This window comes from Squalius cephalus, assembly GCF_949319135.1.
Source record: "Squalius cephalus genome assembly, chromosome: 24".
Taxonomy (NCBI): domain Eukaryota; kingdom Metazoa; phylum Chordata; class Actinopteri; order Cypriniformes; family Leuciscidae; genus Squalius; species Squalius cephalus.
This window is the reverse complement of record NC_137145.1, coordinates 10,659,593-10,678,204: the sequence shown is the minus strand read 5'-3', so window position 1 is coordinate 10,678,204 and position 18,612 is coordinate 10,659,593. Positions and strand designations below refer to the sequence as shown.

The window sequence follows — 18,612 nt, the reverse complement described above, 5'->3', positions numbered from 1 at the left end:
TTCTGCAGGATAGTAAACTCTCACATACACATAAACAGATTTCCTCTGCGTCCATTAGTCATTGTTTCGACCCGGCCCAACCCCTCAGCCTCAGTAATCCTCACCTCTATGATAATAATCTCACACCATTAGTAAGTACTTTAGGAATCAATTTAAACAACTCTGGGGATAAAAACAATGCATTGGCATGTTTATGTTGTGGAAGAGAGATCCGAAGATGGGACGCTCTAGGCAGGGCAGGATTTGACTGAGGCTCCACACATCCTTTGACCCATTTTACATAGCCTCTCTGTTGAGGTGACCAATGCTGCTGATGAGACTGATGACATTAGTGACTCATTGCTGATTCTTCATGTAAGATAACTCTAACAGAAGCTGATCTTTCCTTTTCTTTCTTTTTTGGGTACAGCATAACATCATTATTTATTTATTTTTGTCTCTATATTAATAATGGTTTAGCAAGTTGTTTGCAGTATAAAGGTGTCATCATTATAAATACAAAATCTTAAAAGCAAAGCAGCAAAAAAAGCAGCTTGTTCATTCAGATCTTTTAACTAGTCTAAGCCAAACAAAATGTTGAACTTGTTAAAGCATCCGAATATCATGTCAGGATGCCAATTTTGAGCAAACCTCTAAAGTTAAACCAGATTTTTTTTTTCCTTTTACCAAACTTTTCATGATTTTCATCACCTCTCAGAATCTGGCCCCAGATTAAAAACATTCCCCACAGGAAAAACAGCCACAAACCACAAATAAGGTCAATGAAAACAGCACCATCTGGCAGGCAGCTTCTTCCTAATCTTGATGTCTCTCATTTTAAAACTGGTGAGGGAAATGGTTCCAGAGCAACAGGGGGTCTACAGAAGTTCAGAAGCAGCAGGGAAAAGTCAGTTTTAGGATTTTGGGCATGTTTGGGATTAGGGGGAAGTCTGAGGATGACTTTTTTGGGGGAGTTTTTCCAGTCTAAAAGATGGTTACAGAAGAAAAAAGGAGAAGGAAATAGTGTTGTATGAACTGGAAACATGAAGGGGGTTTCCTTCTAGATCATGTTTTGACAGAGCTGACCCTTGATGTGGTGAGAAGCCTCTATACTGAAAGTTAGATACGTCCATCTGACCTTGTGGCCCTGCATTCCTCCGTCGTCACTGAACGACCACAACCCTGTAATTATTTACCCACACTGATATCCACACACACATGCTTTTCTCTCCACCACTGGCAAAAGAGAACATTTTCGTGGGCGAAATCCAGTTTCAATAGGAATCCACACAATCTGGAATTTCACGTGAGGGTGAAAGATTTCCTCATGCTGATTTTGTAACGGGTTTGGTCACAGGTTGTGTCCTGTCAAGTTGGTCACACATTCGCCACGCTGATCAACAGAAAGATGCTTGGTTAGAACGTGACTTCTGTGTGAGCTGTGTTTCACACATCGCTACATTATTGACAATGGACCTTTTTTTGCCCATGAAATGTGGCTATGATTTGCTGCTAATCTTTAAAAAAAAAAAAAAAAAAAAAAAAAAATTCAACATTTAAGTCATATTATGTGACTCAAGACTTGACTCAAATGTGTAAAGTACACATATTTTGAAAGGAAAAGGAAGGGGGGAAAAGCCTTATCCAGACAAGGGTAGAAAAACCCGAAAGTTGCCGTTCTTAAGTCCCTGTTTCCCATTGATTCTGTGAATGTCTGTCTGTCCTAATTCTATCCCATTACACGCCCCTACTCAATGGCATGTTTGCTGTCAAAAACAGGTCTGCTGTTGTGATTGGCTGCTCTCCGTAAGGCATGTGGAGGTTGATTTGTCCGGATTTTTGTGGGACAAGTGAAGGACACATTTTGCTATACATTCTTGGATTCTGGACGATTTTGAAAAAGTAGTACAGGATGCCAGAAGCCAGTGACTCCCTCTGACGCCCACTGGCCTCTAATATGAATATTCATTAGGGTCTCCTGAGGGGCCCCGGGGACTCATATGAATTCACTCTTTCACACAGATGAGCAGTTAGCTGTGTGATAACCACGCTAACATGGAGTGACGTTTGGGGCCACAAACAGGTTACACATTCAGACAACTTTGCTCTTGATTTTTTTTTTGCAGGCCATTTAGTGGCATATAAGTTTATTTATTTATTTAATACAGTGTCAGTTCAATACTTGTTAATTACCTTGTTGTTTACGATTATTAGAGGCTTTTATTCATTTTCCTTTCTGGTCCTCCTTAAAGGGATAGTTCACTTTGAAATTAAATTTTGGTAAAACTGGTGCATAGATATATACACTAGATGTCGCCTTAAAGACATTCATTCCAATGAACTGCCGTAGACAAGGCGACATCTAGTGTATATATCTATGCACCAGTCTGCGTACATGTCACACACCAGGATGCGCGCGCGCCCTCAGATCACTTGGACGTGGCTGTGTTATAAGAGGTAAAAACGATATAAATACTGTTCGTTTTCTCACACAAACCGCTCGTTTCGTGTCTTAGGCCATCATTGTGTACTTACGATGGGGAATTGTTTAATTTGGACGATGGGGAATTGTTTTAATTTGGACTCTGTGCATGCTCTTTGAGACAGTGACCATAGAACTGCATGATATGACTGTCAGACAAGAACGGTTTGACCTAAAAAAATCAAAATTGAAACTGTGGAAAAAAAGACACCTACATCTTTGATGCCCTTGAGGTAAGCTAAAACATACCAAAATTTAATTTCAAAGTGAACTATCCCTTTAAGTGCATAAAAAATAATTTACCTCACTAGGATTTATATAGAAATGATAAATGTGCGAGACCTCAGTGGCGCTGAGACCCCTTCAGCGCCAGACTGGCTCCTGCGCCGCTGTTTTCTGGGTAGAGTTACTCCAGCGTTTTTATTTTGAGGTTTCAGTTGCGGTAACAATCTTTTCCCCTCGGTTTGTGTGTTGAGGAGGTTTAGGCTCTCTGTTACAGCGGCGTATCCGGTTTAACTGTGACCCACCCAGGATGAACTGACTGCTTTACCCCTCCGTTCATGTCTTTCCTTTTCTCTCCACACCTCACTCCAGTCATGTCACCACTGTAACCTACTGACATAAATCTCCAACGCAAAACTTCCCTCTGAAACACCCCCCTCTGAGAAGGAGCTGAGCCAGTGTAATGCCTGACACCCACAGACACTGGAATGTGTGTGTGTGTGTGTGTGTGTGTGTGTGTATGTGTGTGTAAGAGAATGTTTATGTGTATGTGCAAAGAAGGACAGGACTTATGAAGTACATTGATACACAGTCTTAGCAACCACAAGTAGCCCCTAACCCTAAATATTAATCTTTTGATCGCTAATTGACAAGAAATACACTATATCGGTCAAAGGTTTTGGGGCCAGGAATGTGTTTTTTTTTTTTTTTTTAAGAAAATAATATTTTTATTTAGCAAGGACACCTTAAATTGTTTAGTGGTATTTTTATTTCAAATAAATGCTGGTTTTTTTTAACCAAAAAACTTTTTATTCATCAAAGAATCCTGAAAAAAATTTATCACAGTTTCCACAAAATATTAAGCATCACAGTTGCATCAACATTGATTATAATAAGACATGATTCTTGAGCACCATTCATATTCATATTAACAGTCATTCATATTATTTTTGAAGGATCATGAGTAACGACGCTGAAAATTCAGCTTTGCCATCACTAAATTACATTTTTAAAATGTATTGAAATCAAAAACATTATTTTATGTAATTTTAAATTGTAATAATATTTCACATTGTTATTGTTTTTAATGTATTGATCAAATCAATGGAATCTTAGTGAGCATTAGACACTTAAAACAAATCTTACAAACCCCAAAGTTTTGAACTGTACTAGCTATTTGATCAAATTTATTTGTCACACATTTGTCATATTGTTCCAGCCTCCCTTCCTTCCTTTCTTTCTTTCTTTTTGTAAGTTTAATGCTTTCTTGCTTTTTTAATGCTAAATGACTTAAACAATGCATCTAAATAGGCTACTGAAGTAGAAATTGTGACAACTAGCCCCAATCTCCCCTATTATATATAGCCTACATTAAAAAATATGTACAGACTAGTATCCATTTATTTGTCATCTACCCAGTTTCACAAGAGATCCAAATGTCAATATTTCACCAAGAGGGGAGAGAGAGAGTGAGCGAGCGACAGAGGGAGAGAGAGAGAGAGAGCTGTAGTGTGTTGTAGTGAGGGTACCACGCGCCTCTGCATTGCATTAGTGCTGGAAACGTCACACAGCTGTTCTCGCTGTCATGTTGCGCTGATTATAGACGCGGGAAAACCTCAGAGAGCATGAGACCCATCCGAGTGGATTCTGCGTCCAATTCAGCCTCGTGCCCGAGCGAAATATAAACACGCTTCGCTGTTCTTTTGCTGCAAGGTGACGCAGCGCCGCGTATCAGGTGGAGTGACGACAACTGCGGCACGAGTCCGAGAGACCCGGGCGAGCGAGCGGATAACGGTCCTCTCAGTGGAAACCCGGGCGCGGTGCTGATATGTGTCACCGTTCACAATGACAACGAGACGAAAGTCCAGCAAACTGCAGCTTCGGCGGTCAATCAGCGAGCAGCTGCGCGACTCCACGTCGAAAGCCTGGGATTTACTGTGGAGAAACATACGGGAGAAGCGACTGGCAGGTCAGTGACAGGACACGAATCAACTTTTATAAATAAACAATGCATCGTCCAATTAATCATATGCCTAGTGCCACATGGGCCTGGGGAAGGTCAAGTTTTAGGTCATTTTGTGCCGTCTTGACTGGGATGGATTTAATAAGCTTGATGTGACGAATGCTTGTGCTGTCTATAAATAATTAAAATCAACATTGACATTGCGCGCCACCGGTCTGTTGTGCGCGTGAAGCCGCAGTCGCGCGCTGTAATGTCATTAGCTGATGTCTGCAGCCTCTCAACTCGATTAAATGCGCATTCCTGCACAAAAACTAATCAGGACACTCGATCCATGTCACGTTTTTGTTTTAAACCCATTTTTAAATATTCTTTACACTCTAAAAATTGGAGTTTTGCTGTGGAGTATTGTTTCTTCTTCAGTTAATGGAATTTCAATGTCTCAGTTTGTTCTCATTTCGACCGACATGTTAGTATTTGAACATGTTATTAGCCTATATAATAGTTCTCATCAAGTTCAATATGTTTGTAGGCTACACTAAAAAAAAGTGAAAAGTAAAGTCAACTTAAATTACATTAAACTGACTTAAAATGTAATTGAATCTTGTAGCCTAGGCCTATAACTTATTTAAAAAGTTGAAAATTGCTTAACTTATTTTAACGAGTTAAAGCAATGTAAAAACATGTCATTTACTCATTTATCATATACATTTTCAGTATATATATAGCAGTACAGCACAGTATAGTTTTCATAAATGTAAAAAAAAAACTGTCTCTTTTTATGTTATTGTCCTCCACACACACTCTGAAATATCAACTAGCTATAATCTAATATCAGCTGAATTAAAAATTTGAAGAAAATTCCAATCTTTAAGTAGTTCATCTTAAGTGAGTTTTTGTACACGTAAAGTTCAACAATGTTAAGAGTATAAAACAGTATCAGTTTGGTTAGGGTGACGGGGTACAAAAAGTGATCAGCAGTGTTTTGTTTTGTTCCACATTGAATAAATCAAAAAGCATCCTGAGGATGATGACAGTTTAAACTCAAATGATTTGTGAAAGTTGTGATTCAGTTGATTTGACTAAATTTATAGGTGAATGACTGAGTGATCTCTAAAATCACTTTTTTAGTCATGCAGAATAATGATACCCTCATTTGAATCAATAATCTGTTTTAGAGACCTAATTTTGAGATGTCTTTGTTTGGACACTTAACTGTTTTCCACCATGGGGAATAAAGTAATTCTAGTAAAGTAGAGTCCATTTTAACATGAATGGCAGGGCTTTGCATACTCCTTTGTGACTTTGAGTGAGGAAATGACAGGAAAAGTTCATTTAAAAGCAATCTGGACTCAGTGAGTGCTGTACAGACACTCCTCTCTCTCTTTCTCTCTCTCCTTCAACCTACTAACCTCATTCTTCTCTTTTTAACCTCAGGATTCATTTCTGCTCCAGCACTCAGACCTTTTATCTTCTGGGTAAACATAGCATATAAAGATATATATAAAACCGTATATTAAAACCAGTGTTTTGTAGCTTTGTGCCTGTTTAGAGTGGATTCAAGTGGATATTGAGCCTGTGGACTCTTGTTTCTAGTAAAACATGTGGGATTACTGTAAGCAGTGTCCCCCCGATTTAGACCATGAACAACTCGCCTCTGGTTGACCCCTACTGAATTTAGCTCATAAGTGAATACCCATAATGACACAGGTTTATTTTAATGGATCAAGTTCATGTTTAGGTAATTTTGGCACAGCCCTTATGTGGGTGTGTTGGCTGGACTGAATTCTGTGGAGGTTATGCAGCCTGAAGCAAGTCCTCAGCTGAACTGAATCAATTATGAATGGTTTTCAAAACGAATTGCATTTCATGACCACCAGATGGCAGTCATACACTCTCAAAAAAGGTACAAAAGCTGTCACTGTGGCGGTACCTTTTCAAAAGGTACACCTTTTTACCTAAAGAGTGCATATTAGTCCCTCAAAGGTACATATTGGTACCAAAAGTGTACATATTAGTACCTAAACGGTACATATTAGAACCTTTTGAAGGGTACTGTCCCAGTGACAGCGTTTGTACCTTGTTTTCTGAGAGTGTAGTCAGGTTCTCCCTCAAAAATGCCAGTATGCTTCAACAGCATCTTTCCTATAGTCTCACGTATAGCCAGATCTTCTGACTGACGGGAGAAGGTCTGGACTCCATCGCATCTTTCTATTGGCCAAGGACAGCCCAAGAGGACGTCTGACCGACATGTAAAGCAAACAATCACAGTTTGTTTTGTTCAGCGTCATGTTTAGGGGCGTGAAAATATAAAGTCGATGTCCCCACAATAACAGACTGGCGTGCAGTTCCTTCAAGCACGTCATGCACATTTATTGCAACAGTGGTGCTGTAAACTTCATACTTTTGAAAATTTAGCGTTTAGTCGATCCTGATAAGGATCATTGTCACTGTTGTAAACACAATGGTGTTCTTCTTCCATAAGGGGGTTTGGCATCACACCGGCTTTGTTAAATACCGTGACACATGTCTCTCAAAAATCCTAGAGAATTCAACCAATCAGACGACTTCAACACTCCCATAGTGATTCTTATTTTGTGTGCCATATGCATCCGACATTCAGTCAGCGGTTCATGGTCGCGATGTCTGAGGCTGAGACTACATCTTTCCAAGCGTGTCCATGCATGTTTCAAGCATTCAAAGTGGAAACACAAATTCTTGCATACAAAATAATTGTGTAGCTGTCTCCAGTGGTGTGTCTGAAACGTTGACCTGAAGTGCTTTGACATTTTCCTCTTTAAATTTTCAATAATATCATGGTTCAGTAGAAATGTTTGGCCAGGTCTGTAAATGTTGATTTTCTCCAAGCTCCACATCTTCTCAGTGTGGAGTTTAATGAGAACAAGTATGATCAAGGCAAGTGTAGCCGGTATTGATACTTCTTAAACTATTTTTTAGACTTCTACTAATTGATACTTCCCTGCTCTTGAAATATAATCACAGATGAACATCTTTTGTTTTAATGACAATTTTTTCCCCAAAATAAACTATTTGAGGGCTACATTACAACCCAAAACCTCTGGCATGCTTAACAAAAATTCTATCAGTCCATTAAGACAGTCCCCTTGTTACATCATCAGTATTCATTTATATTTCTGGATTGATTCACCCAAGAACTTCCTATAGCGATCTTCCAAGACCAACCAAATGTGAGTGCTCCTGGTGGCCAAATATCTTTAGTGTCTTGACCAGAGCCCGTCTACGGAGAGCCTGCCCACTCCCTATTAAGTCCTATTGTACCGAATTTTGGTTGTAGTTCCACCAGAGTTCCACTGGGGGCGATCGCCATGAGTGCAAAATGAATGGGAGTCAATGGGGCTAGACGGTTAATTTGTCTCTTTCACACGATTGCCGTTGAGAAATCTCAGATCTGATTGTAGATTTTGCAAGTTCAACATGGGTTTTAGGTCGAAAGTTGAATGAACGAGTACTTATGTCGTTTTGACTTCTTACATGTTGAGTTGTTGTTGCCCATAACACGCTAGCATTCTGCTAATGACGTCAGCATTCTGACGTCATTGACATTTTGAAAGACTTTTTAAAGCAAATAAGTGACTCTAAAAAATCTAACACCCAGCAATGTGTAATTTCTTTGCATCTCCTTTCGAATACAACATTCAAATTACTAGACAAAAAATTATATCCTGAGAAAAGTGGATTTTGAGGGGTATACCGCCATTGACCTCCATTCATTCTGCACTCGTCCTGTGAGCGCCCTCATATGGAATCAGAGTGGAACTGCAACCAGTTCAGAAGCCAGAAGTGTAGTGAGAGTGAAACTTCTCGCCATATTAGACATTCTCTGGTCTTGACTCTAACCTTCACTGAAACAGGAAGCTAAGGTGGGATATATTGAATGGCTCCTCCCTCTTTTCAAATAGCCAATAGGGTTTAGTTTACCTCACAGACTGCAAGTCGTACTTGACAGCACCATGGAAGCGAATCAGAGCGCTGATGATACGTTGGACTCAATTTTAGAGGTGTTAATAAATTCTAGCCATTTCATTGTTAACCAACGTACAGTTGGAAAACGGAATAAAACTCGAGCGTTTGAGCAACCGAACACACATCTCCAACCCATATTGCTCAGTGACGTGTCAACGGTCGCTTTGGCCAGGTGGTATTTATAGCATAGGGAGCGGGACAATTCTAGAAAGCATTTGATTGGACAGAAGATGTGAGGAGAAGCTGAAGTCAACAGTGATGTCTAAAAAATCCGTGATACATTTAAGCGGAAGTGCAAGTCTGTAAGTTTTGAATGCTTATATCTCCTAAATGTGAATTTTGTCATTGTTTTGGAACTCACCAGCTTATTCATAACCTTAAGACTAACATATTCATACTAAAAGCTAAAAAAAATAAATTTTGATTTCAGGGGACATTTAAACACAGTTGTCATTGCTTTAATTAGTACCAAAATCTGTAGCGTTTCTTTCTGTTTGCTGTTCATGTTATTCTGTAGTTACCGATTTAGATTTAAAATATTTAGCATGTCAGATGTTCCGTAAAGATGCATTGAGATCTCTGAGGATATTGCGATACTTTCTGACAGCTCCTTCCTTCCCACTGCATCTCACTTTTACTCTGTTTCTACTAAGATTTCTTTTCTAGCAGAAGGTATGTTGGATGGTGTTTTTTCCCTAGGTGCACCATTCATTTCTCTTTTCTTTGGCTGAAACACACACACACACAGACACACACACACACACACACACACACACACACACACACACACACACACACACACAGACTGTACTTGAGAAACACACTCTAAAATCACTCTGAAGCAGGTTCTTGGCTGAAGTTCAGTTGACTCACTGCACAACTTTCTATCCTCTCAACCCTATTGGCTCTTCTCGCGGTCACACGACCATTGAGTGGGTGGTGCAGATGAAAGTGTGCACTCAGATCAGAACTGACTTCATGCCTAGGTGTGTTTGAGGCTTTATATTTGACAGTGTTTATATGACAAAAGGATCACACTTTGTAGAGTATTTCAGCAGTACATTTGACTGTTTGTGAGGGAAAGTTAAAGGAGAAACTAAATGACAAGTTCGAGGGAAGCAGTTTTGGCTGACTCTGTACCTGTGGACAGTGGAGAGATGGACACAATGTTGACTGACCTCTTAGACGAGTGCATGGACAGTGAGTGTTTGGGAAGCATGACTCCAGAGACTCAAGATATATACCTCAGACTGGACAGCCACCGCAGGCGTTCTGGACTACGCCTGGCCCGGATCATAGCTAGGCAACAGCTGCTAAAGAAGATATCTCAAGGTATGAGAAGTGTTTTAGGTACAGTACCAGTTTGTACTCATCTTTATATGCATTTTGATTATTATTTGTATTGTAAGTTTGTCTTAGATGTTAATGTGAGTTCCTATTGAAATCTGTGACTTTTGATTGCAGCCTTTGGTATATTAGCAAATCTGAGCACAGTTTGAGACATTGCGGTTTCACGTGTGAGATTATTAGGGTCTTTTTGTTAGTATAAACATCTTTATGAGTGAACGTGTCCATTTCCTCTCCATTTATTGTCGTAGCGGTCTAAGAAAAACAATTTAGATAGGCTATTAAAATTAGGTTTTTTGTTTCTACAAGATATCCTTGTTTTTGAAATGTGAGTGAAACTTATAACATGTTCCATTGGCATTATCCAGTTTAACAAAAGATGTGCTTGTTCTCATTTAATGTTTTATTTTTTTGTTCTTGTTTACGTGAATATGAAGCACTTTGCATTCAGCTTTGACGTGCTTAGCTGATCTTCTGTTTTCTCAATTGCAATACAGGCTACAAGACTTTTCTTGTGTTTTCTGGCACTAGAGAACAGTCTGTCCAACTCCAAAGTATTATCCAAAAACCCACAGTATTATTAATGAATAACCCTTTTATACTTAATGTGTATGATAGCAAAACACACGACGAGTATTTTCAAAAGGTTAATGTCACTGCATTACGTTCTTGGAGGTCTAACAAGGCAGTTTGTTTTGGTTTGTCTGCTCATTAACAAGAAGTATTATTGAGAAGTACAAATATGATTTGTTAAATATGTTTATAGTACTACTGATGTTTAGCTTTGGTTTGACAGTGAAATGCTTTAGAGGTCAATAGAAATGCTGTGCGTGGCAGCGTTAGTTTTGGTTGTAACCTGCTCACGTACACACACACTTTCTCTCTCACATGGCAGCAGGAATGTTTGGACTGCACACCGGTTATTCTGTCATTGGGCTCATTGGATGTCTGGATGGCTGGAGAGCTCTTGTGAAATCACGGGCTTGTTTAGTCATGATTGTGGCATGTGGATACATATCATGCTGCATGATTTATTAACCTCCATCTGCGGAGCAAGATTATTGATTTGAAATTATTTGCATCCCACACTTAAGATAGTTTGATTCTCACTGCCTCTGTCTCAAATCTTAACCTGACCTTCTTTTGCCTGACTGCGGACTAAGTGTTAGCAGCTGTTCCGTGAGTCGGGTCCAAGAATACCCCATTCCATCAAAAACTGGGCCCGAGGCCTGTCATGCGCAGCAATTTGTTAAAGCGGGTCTGCCACTGCGAATGGTTTGAGCTAAATGTGGACTGAAGTCAATGCCATGATGAGAAATATGAGCATCTTTTGAGTCCGCTTGATAATGTCCCTTGCATTTTCTTCAGCTGTCTTTGGAGGTCAAAATATATTGATTTTGTTTCTGATTCACAAACTCTCGATTTAATTCATTTCCAGTTCACAAGCTCTCGATTCGATTTGATTCCAGTTCACAAACTCGATTTGATCTGAATCTGATTTGCAAGCTCCGAATTTAATTTGATTCCAGGTCACAAGCTCTTGATTCTGATTCACAAGCTCTCAATTTGATTTGATTCAGTTTGAATCTGGTTCACAAGCTCTCAAATTTATTTGATTTGGATATATATTATTTAGAAAGTTAATTTTGCTCTCTCTTTATGCTGTAAATTATACAAGTCAGTGAATCAGACTGATTCAAACCGGCCTTTTTTTGATAAGGCATAATGAAAAAAGAAAAGAGAAAAAGTCTTATGAGTTTGAAAAGACATGAGGGAATTTTCATTTTTGGGTGAACTATCCCTTTAATGTTACTTATTTAAAGTTAAATCATTAAATGCCATCCTTGACCTTCTGCTAGAAAAAAGTCCCTAACAGTGACAATGAATGGAAACAGAATGTTCTATACCCAAGAAGGATGGCATTTAAGGATTTAACTTTAAATAAGTAACATATTAAAAGGAAAGTTCACCCATAAATGAAAATTCACCATGTCGTTTCAAACCCATAAGACTTTTGCTCATCTTCGGAACACAAATGAAGATCTTTTTGATGAAATCTGAGAGCTTTCTGTCCCTCCATTGACAGCTACGCAACTACCACTTTAACACTTCAAAAGGTTCATTCAGAGATCGTAAAACTTCCTGAAGAGACTTGATCGCTATATGATGATTCAGGCTTTTACTTACATATAAACCTTCATCAACTCACACATCAGTTGTGATAAACAGAAGCTCAAGCATGTTCGATTGACGTGCAAGAACCAGCGAGGTTCATTCATTACGCAGCATGTTTGAGCTTCAACAAGAACCAATGACGTTCATTTGAGCTTCTGTTTATGTTCGCTGATCAATATTAAATGTGAATAAAAGCCTAAATTCAATCTGTTCGTCATATAAAGCGATCATGTCTCTTCAGAAAATTTGGACTAAACAACTCATTTCATATGGATTAGTTTTACGATCTCTTTATGAACATTTTGAAGTGTGAAAGTGGTAGTTGCGTAACTGTCAATGGAGGGACAGAAAGCTCTCAAATTTAGTGTTCTGAAGATGCACAAAAGTCTTGCACATCTAGAATGACATGATGGTGAGTAATTATTGACAGAATTTTCATTTTTGGATGAACTATTCCTTTAATACAGATATTTTGCCTTTAATATATGTATTGTGTGTGGTAACCATTTTATAAAAGCAATAAGCCCCATGAAGCTGTGGTTTACAGTGAATTTAGAACCGCTAAGGGGGTTCCGCTCTGCCTTGTGCCCCTTAACTCTGTTTTAAAAAACTCCCCTTAGCTGTTAACCACAGCTTCACAGGGCGTATTGCTTTATTCTGTGGAAGAAAATACAGGTTTGGAAAAACAATGCGAATAACTGATGACATAATTGCCATTTTTCAGTGAACTGTTACTTTTATTTATGGTTTGCAGCTGCGACAGTTATGTACAAGCCTGCCAACTACTTTCATATTATTTTTGTATTGGAAAGAAAAATATGTTTCATCTAAAAGCAGTCCTCACCCACGCACAGCATACCTTAGAGATTCTTGACTGCACGTAAGTCACGGCTTTAAATGAAAACCTGCCAAATACGTAATGAAAACTGAAATACTCCATAATTCTAGATCTAATTACTATACCTCATTTTTGCCTCATTTATTAGACATAGTTGCAAATTATTTTTATAATTATAACAATATGAAATATAACGGTATTTAAAATGAGTCATGATCAGTGCCCTTATCTAACTCTTGTGTCTCAGTATGTTGAGTGGATTCCTGGATGGTGAATATGTACATTTGTAATACCATGAGCTGCTGTGGCATGTGTGCGACTGTGTGGTTGCTCAACAGCAGTCAGAGAGGTAGGGCTGGGCTTCAGTGATTCAGTTCAGCCCCTTAATCCAACAACAATCATCTCCTGTCCATACAGATAAGCATTTATCAAAACATTGACACATTAAAAGCGGGAACTGAAATACAGTGGTCGAAAGGGTGGTAGTCAAGTCAAGTCACCTTTATTTATAGAGCTCTTTATGCAATACAGATTTATATATATATATATATATATATATATATATATATATATATATATATATATATATATATATATATATATGCATATAAAGCACCTTTAACACAACTCATGGTTGACCTAAAAAGCTGTAAAATACATGTAAAGTCAGACAAAATAGAAAGACAATACAAACAATGTAGTAGATAAGTTATGCCTAGTTAAAAGCTATTGAAAATAATACTTCAAACTTGGTATAGAGGAAGCCGTTCTAACAGAAATTGGTAAGTTATTCCAGAGACTAGGACCAGCAACAGTGAAAGCTCGATCACCTCTGCACTAGTGAAACCTAGTTCTGGGAATGGAGAGGAGACCAAGATTGCTAGATCTCAAGGACCTGTTTGGTTTGTGGGTGGAGATCACTTCTGAAAGATATGATGGTGATTGATTGCGTAGTGATTTTAAAACTTAGAATTTTAAAAACAATTTTAAGTTTAATCGATAGCCTGTGTGTAGCAAGGTCAGAATGGGCGTAAAGTGATAAAACTTTACTTTTGTCTGTCTGTCAACAACCTGGCAGTAGCATTTTGAACCATCTGGAGATGCATTAAAGAGGACTGACTTACTCCATAGTATTAAGAGTTGTAATAGTCTAGGCTAGATAAAATAAATGAATGATTTGTTCAAAATGTCTAGCAGAAAGAAAAGACTTGGAATAAACTTCAGATTTGTTTTCATTTAGCTCCAAAAGGTTGATACAGATACAGATGTGAGGCAGCATTTGTTGTGCCGAAGAGTCCCGAATCCAAAAGAGAAGAAATCCAGAGGAATGGGTGACAAAGAGAATGGACCCAGATCGTTTTGACATCATCATACTGTATGGCATCATCACTGGCAAATAGATTTTGAATGCTAAAGAGATTTTTTTTAACTTGTATCATACATTTTTAATGTATAACATTTATAAAACCACACTCAATATTGACATCAAGTCACAAAGTGGTTTGACCCTGAATTTGTAGCAGGAAAGTGTGTAGGAGAAGATTAAAAAGCAGTATGTGAGCGATTTCGATGCACTGCATGATGTGCATGCTCTAAAGATTATTATTAATTATGACAAAACATTTCTGTAGGGTCAGTGAGTAGATTGAGGAAGTGAACTGTGTGAACAGCATAATTAAAAACCAAGACATAATCAAACACTGTGGCGGTTCTGTGTACTGTTTGTGTGTATCATAATTGATATTTGCATTAATGGTATTTGGGTCTTGCAAAGCCATTCAGTTTTGTTTTTGTTTGAGATGAAGTTTCACTGGGCTGACATTTTGCAGTTTTTCCCTGGCTCTTGGTTGCCCTCTGTTGGATAAAATATATATAATCATTTATGTCAATCACAGAATATTACTTATTAATTGTGTTTATTAAGGCAAGAATCAGTATTGGTATTGCTCAAACTATGTGACCTATCCCCTGTAACCCTAAGTATTATAATTTGGCACATAACTTTTCCTTACCACTGGTGCTGCAGACATGACTGATGATACCTGAAATCATGCAGCTTGCGCGATCAGAAAGATGATTTTTCCCTGGTGAATGATAAAATGACATAGTCTTACATCGAACCAACATCTAGAACAGAATATCACAGACCTGAAAGACTTTTGATTTGGGTCAGTTAGCAACACCCAGAACTGCCTAGTAACCATACAGGAGCGACCACATAACAACATGCTAAAAACACCTTATGCAATAGCGATCGATAGCAATGTGGCACGTTTTGCATTGCTCACAATAATTCCAAAAAACAAAACAAAAATCAATAAGAATAGCCCACTGTTTAATAGATTGTTGTTTTTTCACTTCTGACCCCTTTTTCCTTCATGCCATACAATTCCTGCATTCCTGTCTGCCACTGCTGTCTGTCTTCCCATCTCTCACACACACACACACACACACACACACACACACACACACACACACACACCTACACACACTCACTCACTCACACACACACGTGCAGCCTCATCTTGTTCCCAGAAGGGAATGTGTGAGGACTCTAGGGAGTGTGCCCAGAGCCACTTAGCCCACACTTGACCGTCTGGTATCTCTCTCTCACACACACATACAGCAGTCTCTCTTTCTCCTCTGTTGTTATTCTTTTGTGAACCATTCTTCTCCAGTGTTATTCCTCCTCCTATCGTTTCACTGCTTGACTGCGCAAGAAAGTGAGATAAAGTAAATAACAGACTATTAAACGGATCTTTAAAGGGATAGTCCACCCCAAAATAAACATTCTGTCATCATTTACTCACCCTTTAGTTGTTCTAAACCTGTATGAGTTTCTTTCTTTTGTTGAACTCAAAGGAAGATATTTTGAAGAATGTGGGTATAACCAAACCATTTCTGGTCCCTATTGACTTCCATAGTACGAAAAAAAAAGAGAACCCCCTAAAATATAAAAGCAGCTATATAATTTCATATTCGTTTATACCATGTGAGACAGTTTACACCTGGTCACTTCATGTATTTTTACTGATAGGATAACTATCTGATTTGTTAACGGTTCTATTTGGCCACATAAATGTCTCCACAAAACGAATATAAATCTGATTTTCAATTCCCACACTGTAAAAAATGGCTGTGAAATTGACAGTTTTTTACTGTAGATTTTACAGTAACATTACTGTATAAGATTTTTACAGTAGAATATTGTAAAGTTTACAGTAAGACCGTAAAAATCACAGTAGTCCAAGCATTACAGTTGAAATCACAGTAGTCAAATCATTACTGTAAAAAAATCACAATTTAGCCACTATAGTACTGTAAATAGTAAAGTAAACTACTGTATTTTCCTTTTTTTTATCATATCTTTCTTTGTACCCCTTTCACATGGATGGCCCCAGATTATTGTTGTTCAGAATTCATTACCGGAATATGATATAAATACTCGATGGTGAGCTTTAAGTAAAAGTGTAATATTAATAAATAAAAATGTGTCATGTAACTTGTACTCTGATGCACCTGCTGCAGGAGCTTTCTATTCCATACAATATATATTTTTTAAGAATTCACATAAGATTCCAAGAATATTTTTTGTTTGTTTGTTTTGTGACTGTAAATGGGTGTTTGGGTGTAAATGGGTGTTAACAGGGCAATAAAATATTTGATAAGCCTTATCTTAAAACTTCTCCAAAGTCTCCCCTGACATGGTCTAACAATATAGGCTTCATAAACGCATAATTTTTTGAGATATCATCCTTAGATTTGAAATTAAGCATGACCATTGGTTATAAGTTGCAATAGTATATTCACATAATTATGTATATTAATATTAAAATATTAATATTTTTATACATTTAATAAATATATTCTTAATATTTGTTGTTTTTATTTTTGAGCTTATATATCTCAATATTAATAACATCTGATTAATTTTGAGTTTTGAACTTGAGCCAAAACTCTCAAGCTTTATAAGGTTATGTGTCTATTCAGAATGACTTTTATTTTGGGTAGGCTATGTCATGTGCATTACTTGCCAAAATTGGGGCTGTCTGGTTAACTCATAAATACGTACCATGGTATTTTTATTTTACAAAAATCAGTGTTATATATATTTTTTCTTCGGAGGCAGGAGAGATAAACGTGCAAGTTTCCAGAGCTAATTGTTGCCAGTAAGTTACTGTAAATTTTACGGTAAATTTTTTACAGTGCATGCTACATGCAAATTTAACAGAGTTCACATCAACAAAAGCAACAGATATGAGCTGCGTGTTATTTATCATCAGCTAATTTCAAGATCAAAGACCGCATAGGAGAGAGAGCAGCATCAGCACTGGTAAGATCATTTAGTCTCATTACTTATAATAAAGATGATTGTGTGTTGTTGAGCGTCTGCGACTTACTTTCCGTTTCATTTGCGGTAGTTTCTGCGTTGGCTTGCTGAAGAGATAATCCGCTGCTCATCTTTGGCGATGCGTGTTCAGTGTCGCTGTCATATCTGGCTATAGCATGTCACATATAGAACACACTCTCACACGTTTATTTTTTAACATTTTGGGAGGAGTCAAATTTACATGTGCGGTTTCAACAACCAGATGCATTTACACTTACGGACACTCTAGACCGTGCTTTTACTGGAGTGAATAATGAAGTAAAACAGAATGATTTAAACTGTTTTACATCTGATATACACATTTAGATTAAATATGCTACTCTCATTAATGGAGTTAAGCACTGAATTTTTTTTTTATATAAATTTAAATAGAAATGTGTGTAGTGGATGCGCTGCTTTTGAGCACTTTTCCAGTGGAAAGCTGTGTTTTAATGTTTTACCTACAGCGAGGATTGCTTGGCGCATGATAATTCTGTTTTAATTTGTGTTCTAAATAGCAGATGTTCTGACTGGGTTTTATAAAGGAAAATTTGCACAGGTTCTGGCGTACTCATGGTTTTATAAATCTGAAAACTTTTGTGCGTACGCAAAATCTGGCTTTTGTGCATACAAACACTTTTAGGATGAAATCTACGGAAAGTTTTATACATGAGGCCCTTGGTGTAAACAGGCCCACAGTAAGTGTAGTATTGTAAAGATAACCATATTTTTAAATTAAAGTCATGCTGAAACTGAGGTAACTTTTCTTTCTAATTGTGACACATGGGTTATCGAAAAAGAAAATACCAGTGAGATGTTTGTCGTTTTCACAGCAAGGTCTAGTTATGACATTTTGATTACATAAACATGACGATTATGTCAAACAAACTTTTTTTTTTTAAATAAAATATATGGAACTATTGATTACTGGTTTACAATAAGATCTATAATATACATTTAGAAAATAGATGTGAATTTTCATTTAATGCTGACTTTAAATAATTGCCATTTGGACAGTAGTCAAAATAAATAAATAAATAAAATATTATCAACTCAAATTTTGTTGTATAGCATTTTTTTAAATATTGTTCCAAATAAATTGAAAACCTCTGCTTTAAAGGCGAATGCTTACAATGCATTTAACTTCTGAAATGTGACATAATATGTAAGATGGGACTTGATTTTATCTGTCTAAATTTGATTGGATCGAAACATGTTATGCTGTGATAGAATCA

General features: G+C 37.5%; 1 protein-coding gene across 3 annotated transcripts in view; it reads left to right on the top strand.

Annotated features, from left to right (window-relative positions):
* Positions 1 to 18,612, top strand: part of stard13a (StAR related lipid transfer domain containing 13a) — a 59,963-nt gene that overhangs the window by 14,973 nt on the left and 26,378 nt on the right. Inside the window, exons 1-2 of one of the 3 annotated variants that reach the window (XM_079861574.1) lie at positions 4,635 to 4,652; positions 9,733 to 9,980. The exons of 1 other annotated variant lie outside the window; for it this stretch is intronic. In XM_079861574.1, coding sequence (XP_079717700.1) covers positions 9,749 to 9,980 — 232 coding nt within the window. In that variant the 5' untranslated portion in view covers positions 4,635 to 4,652; positions 9,733 to 9,748. Of the gene's footprint in view, positions 1 to 4,174; positions 4,653 to 9,732; positions 9,981 to 18,612 lie in introns of those variants that run through there. One more of the 3 variants, XM_079861575.1, reaches the window with a different exon arrangement.